General features: G+C 42.2%; 1 protein-coding gene across 4 annotated transcripts in view; it reads right to left on the reverse strand.

The window, feature by feature from the left end:
* The window catches only part of GPCPD1 (glycerophosphocholine phosphodiesterase 1), a 54133-nt gene that overhangs the window by 41116 nt on the left and 7017 nt on the right, over window positions 1–6000 (reverse strand). For all 4 annotated transcript variants that reach the window (XM_081833197.1, XM_081833196.1, XM_081833195.1 and 1 more), the window contains exon 3: window positions 4018–4117. In XM_081833197.1, coding sequence (XP_081689323.1) covers window positions 4018–4117 — 100 coding nt within the window. The remainder of the gene's footprint in view (window positions 1–4017; window positions 4118–6000) is intronic.

Below are 6000 nucleotides of genomic sequence, written 5' to 3' on the forward strand. Positions count from 1 at the left end.
TAGCACGAAGGTGGAAGCGACAGTCAGAATCTTCTCTGACTTCCCACTTAGAGATGTTACAGGGCTGCTAAGAGGCTTTGGGGCTGAGGCAGATGATCTATACTCATGTTCCCAACTGTCCCTTATCCTGACTGTCCTGCCCAGCCTCTGGCTATTCCCTTCGCCAAGCAATTGGGATCCGTATCGTACTTGTTTCAACTCAGTGTCTTCCTCTGACCTATGCTATGCCAACACAGTCTACCACTACTCTAAAGCTTTGACTCAACAGTGAAAGCAGTCACTACAACTCATGATTATAAATGATTTTTATTACCTTCCAATCATAGACCAGTGCTATCCAAAGTGTGATCCAAGGACCATCAATATCACCGTGGAGTTTGTTAGAAATCCAAATTTTCAGGCCACACCTAGACCTACTGAATTAGAAACTCTGGGGGGGAGAGTCCAGCAATCTGTAATTTAACAAGCCTCCAGGTGACTCTGATGATGAACACTTCAGTTTGAGAGGCACTGTCACAGACCATTACCCAAACATTAATTCAGCATGAATAGTTTAGTGAATAAACAGCAGCTCCAAATGTTCTTCCCCGATACCAGATGGCTAGCACTGCTTCGCACCTGGCTCTGCCAAGGCAGGCTTTAGGGCATTATCCCCACTCGGACTCAATCCTGGGTTCCTAACAAAATATCCACAACCACCTGTCACCCATGGTCAACAATCAGATTAATCTGGTAGTAATAAAATACATATGCCCTGGCTCCACCCTGAGAGACTCTGATTTCAGAGGTCTGGGTGGAGCCCGGTCATGTGGAGTTTGATAAAACTTCACAGGGTAGGTGAAGATAGAAGGCTAGTTGAGGGCCACTGCTATAAAACAAGAACGGCAAATGCTCGGCACATGCGCCCACACTACTTTTCCCTGATAAGCCTCAGAATCCTTCTCAACACAGCATTCCAGGCAGACGTATCTACCAACTCTGAGGTGCAATTATTTCCCATCTCTGCTACAAAAAAATGGCAAATTTTTAGCACTATTTCATTCATAAATCAGTCAGTCAGAGTATGTGAAGCCAGCGCCAGATGTGTAGAGTAGAATTAGCGGGAAGCTCTGAAAAATGTGCTGGGGCCCCTCTCTCATGCCTACTTCCTCATTCCCCAGGGGTAGGATCTAGACATGTGTATTTTTTAAAGCCCTCACAAGTGAGTCTAACATGTGCCCCTGGTTAAGAACTGCTGAATGAAAAGCGATGGAGACAGCAAAGCAATGAGTTTTTTTATTCCATTTCCCTAAGTAAATGTTGCAAAGTTAAAAATGAACTGGAACTGGGGTGCCTGGGTGGCTCAGTCGGTTAAGCGGCTGCCTTCGGCTCAGGTCATGATCCCAAGGTCCTGGGATCGAGCCCCAGATCTTGCTCCCTGCTCAGCGGGAAGCCTGCTTCTCCCTCTCCCACTCCCCCTGCTTGTGTTCTCTCTCTCGCTGTCTCTCTCTGTCAAATAAATAAAATCTTAAAAAAAAAAAAATGAACCAGAACTGTTCAGTGATATAAAAAATGAACATAATCTGGGCGCCTGGGTGGCTCAGTTGGTTAAGCGACTGCCTTCGGCTCAGGTCATGATCCTGGAGTCCCGGGATCGAGTCCCACATCAGGCTCCCTGCTCGGCGGGGAGTCTGCTTCTCCCTCTGACCCTCCTCCCTCTCATGCTCTCTGTCTCTCATTCTCTCTCTCTCTCAAATAAATAAATAAAATCTTTTAAAAAAAAAAAATGAACATAATCTGATGAAATTCAAGAAGTCAGGAAAGAGGGGCAATGAGGCTCAGTGCACCTGCCTGATTCTGAATGACCTCATATCCTCCCCCAAAATACCATAAAATCTACAAGAGCAAATAAAACCACAAGTGACCCACATTTTCTGCATTATTAAGAAACAATACTATGACTTTCAAATTATCTGTAAGTTGAAAAAAAAAATCCTAACAGCGCTCTTGTCACTACAAACCTATAGCTATGGAGAAGCTTGAGAGACTCTGAAAAAGAGCTTTGTACAAAGGGCTTAGATGCGCAACACTGAAATCCAAATAAACACAATTCTAAAACACAAGAATGGTGTTCAAAGCAAATGCTTTTTGTATCCTCTTGTATCATCTACTTCCTTTCTCCATGTGAAACACTGTTTATCTGCCATATATGAATCAATTACATTTCAATGTGCATCAGCAAGGTAAAGTGGCTGGTCCCTTCAAGTTACGTAGTTAAGTATTATCTCATCTGTTCACATAACTTTGACCAGGTTGGCTGAAATGGACTTAAGACATGTGACAGGGCAGCTCAAGCGTTCAGGGCAAGGTGTGTTTTAGGAACAAGTTCAGAAAGATATACGGTTTTACTTCAGACTGATCTGAAAATGGAAGAAAAAATAGCCACTTGAAGGGAATAAACATTTCGTTCCTCTGTGATTCCAATATTATTTACCAATTAAACTTTACTTATAAAAACAGCTGAGAATTGGCTGAGAAAAAGTGTCACACTAATGACAAATAGGAAAAGGGTGTTTTATAGATTTTTTTTTTTTAAGATTTTATTCATTTATATTGTCAGAGAAAGTGCGAGTGCACAAGGAGGGGGAGCACAGGCAGAGGGAGAAGCAGGCTCCCCGCTGAGCAAGGAGCCCCATGGGGGACTGGATCCCAGGACCCTGGGATCATGACCTGCACAAAACCCAGGCACTTAACTGACTGAGCCACCCAGGCGCCCCTGTTTTTCTTTTCCTTAATTTGCATTATGGTACTGTATTGTTACTTTCTTTTGCTTTGCCATCAGTGCTCCTCAAGCTATCTGTTGTGAAGGACAAGTTTTTGTTTGTCCTGTAACCAATAATTCTATGTATCCAGTGCAACAGAGATGAGTCCACAAGGACATGCATGAATGTCCCAGCAATGTCAAAGTGCTATAAACATTTCTAAATGATTGCTCTTAATTTCTAGATTTCTCACATAATGCACTGATTATTAGAAAAACTAAAGTTTTTTTTTCTCTAGCAGTGGCCCACAGGCCACATTTTCAGTAGCACTGCTCTACATGGAAAACAATTTGAGCTTAATAATCATGTAATCTGGTGTTTCTCCCTAGGGCCACTGCATGTATTTGTATACTGTTTAAGATCGCCTCTCTCCTTACCTCCCACACATAATCTTTACAACCCATAACGCTTCCAAATATCACTAAGTGAAGAAGTACCATCTTCGTCAATATTCACTGATTCTGTCCTAACCCTTTTACCATGCAGATGAGGTAACCCAGGCCTAGAGAAATTAGATCTGTCCAAGATTGCAGTTAACTGCAGAACTGAAACCAGCACCCAGGCCCTTCTTTCCCCACTGCAATGCACCAATACACCCATGCTAACTTTAGTGCTGTATTTAATGTCGGCTGCAAACTCATTTCAGAACATTAACTAAAATACCTGTTCCACTTCTCTGCTACAGAAAATTATTTTATAGGCCAAAGCAAAAATCAGATCTTTTATCAAGAATATGTACTGAGAGGGGTTCAGTTGATTAAGCATCTGCTTTCGGCTCAGGTCATGATCCTGGGGTCCTGAGATCGAGCCCCACATCGGGCTCCCTATTCAGTGGGGAGTCTGCTTCTCCTTCTCCCTTTGCCCTTGCCCCACCACCACTGGTGTGCTCTCTCTCTTGATCTCTCTCTCAAATAAATAAATAAAATCTTAAAAAAAAAAAAAGAAATAGCAATATAAGCCTGTTATTTAGAAATATGGTGGTAACTACCAAAAGAACCAGCCGAAAATTGAAAATGGTTGAAGTGGGAAATTGAGAAACAGAAACTTTTTTTTTTTACAACCAACCTTATACAACTACTTCACTCTATGCACATGCAAGAACGGTCATAAAAATTAAAACTAAAAGAGAAAAAATATATGAAGGTATCTTAGAAACCCCCCAAGTTTCTAATCTGGATGTCACAATTATTCTGTAACCTGTTATTTCCCCTCTTACCTTTCACCACCTGTCTCATTTTCTGGAAGAAGAGCCACAGCATTCTGAGGACTCCAATTTCCCAAAGCATCACAGCTTCCACATATGGCAAAAACTTCTCCTAAAGAACAGAACAAGCAGTTATAGTGGGCTAAGCAGGAAAGTTTCAAATTTTAGTTCTAGGAAGCACGAAAAGAGCAGTCAGTTCCACTAGAACCTGGATGCAGTCACCTTTAGCAGAGATGGGAGGAGCCTCCCTGGAGACATGCGTCAGACCCAGGCACCGCACCAACACCTGCATTCTTAACTTGACCTACCTCTACAGAACCAAAACCAAAGAAAAGGAGGGATGTATAGAGGTGAACTATTCTTCATTTGTTCAACCACTTAACTGAGCCAATAAATAAGCACCAAGAAGACAAAGTGATCATGCCACAGTTCCTGCCTTCAAGGCAGCTTCCGATTTATTTATTTATTTTTTTTAAATGTTTTTTTTAAAGACACAGCGAGAGAGGGAACACAAGCAGGGGGAGTGGGAGAGAGAGAAGCAGGCCTCCCGCGGAGCAGGGAGCCCGATGCGGGGCTCGATCCCAGGACCCTGGGACCATGACCCGAGCCGAAGGCAGACGCTTAACGACTGAGCCACTCAGGCGCCCCAAGGCAGTTTCCGATTTAAAAAGGCACACACTAAATGCACATAAGTATTCTAGAGAAACAGTAACCATTATTTTCCAGGAACTCAAACAGTGGCTATTAACAAGCTAAAGATTAAGAAAATTATCAATGGGGACAACAACAATAACAAAAAAAATCCTCAAAACAAAGACTTACACAGTGAAAAATCTAGTTTTCCTTACTAAAATAATGACTATTGTTTTACCTGAACACTTCTCATCAACAGACAAATGAAAATATAGCTGTCACCTATATTTGCTGAATTACATACATTCAGTAAAAGTCTACAACTTCAAGGTGCCTGGGTGGTTCAGTCAGTTGAGCGTCCGACTCTTGGTTTCAGCTTGGGTCATGATCTTGGGTCGTGGGATCGAGCCCTGTGTTGGGCTCCACACTGAGTGGGGAGTCTGCTTGAGATTCTCTCTCGCCCTCTCCCTCTGGCACCCCTGCCACTCCTGCTTGCACATGCTCTCTCTAAAGAGAGAATAAATCTTTAAAAAAATTATTGGATATAAGTGGAGAAGACTTTGACTTACATAGCAATACATTCTGAATTACTGTAATTAAAATTCATAAAGAAAAGATAATGAACTGAGGCCAAGTGAACAAAGTTTAAGACAAACTCCTCCACATTCTGAGTGGCTTTAAGCACTACTCTAGTAAAGCCAGAATTGTAGGTGGCTTTAACCACCTGCGTGAGCATTCTATAAACTTGGACTGTCTAAAACTTAACTAAAATTTCAACTGCGATAATCACTCAGGAGTTTTTGGGGTTCTAAATACATGTTTGTCAAGCACAGAGTGGTTACATATAGAGATTTCGTATCAAAATATTCACCAATTCTTTTAGAGTAACCAGATTTTGTTTTGTAATTAACTTAGGTTATCACCACCTTCTCTGATTAAAAAGAAAGATAAACGCTGTTGCTAAATATAAATATTCATTCCCAAAGTCATACATGTTGCTGTGTACATGGTCCTCTCTTACATTCACATCCACCACTATCTTCCCTCTAGTCCTTGAGAATAAGACCTCATCAAGCTCACCCTTCTAGGGATAATTCTGTGGTTGGTCCCTATGCCTGACATGGCCAGCTCCTTCTAACTTAAAGTGCCTGTGTACAATTCCCTGAAAGGATATGACACCACTCTGCAGTCTTCTCTCCACAGAGAAGGCCATACACTGGACTAAGGTGAGCTCTTGACCCAAGTGAGCCAACCTATCAGCCGCTAGCAATCTTCAATCTGCAGAATCCTGCCCAGAGATGGGAGCTCTCTACCAGATCATCTTGGCGAAGAATTTAACTTGGACAAACATACACTCTGTCA

The sequence above is a fragment of the Leptonychotes weddellii genome, chromosome 10 (assembly GCF_054177405.1).
Source record: "Leptonychotes weddellii isolate Sample4059 chromosome 10, ASM5417740v2, whole genome shotgun sequence".
Lineage (NCBI taxonomy): Eukaryota > Metazoa > Chordata > Mammalia > Carnivora > Phocidae > Leptonychotes > Leptonychotes weddellii.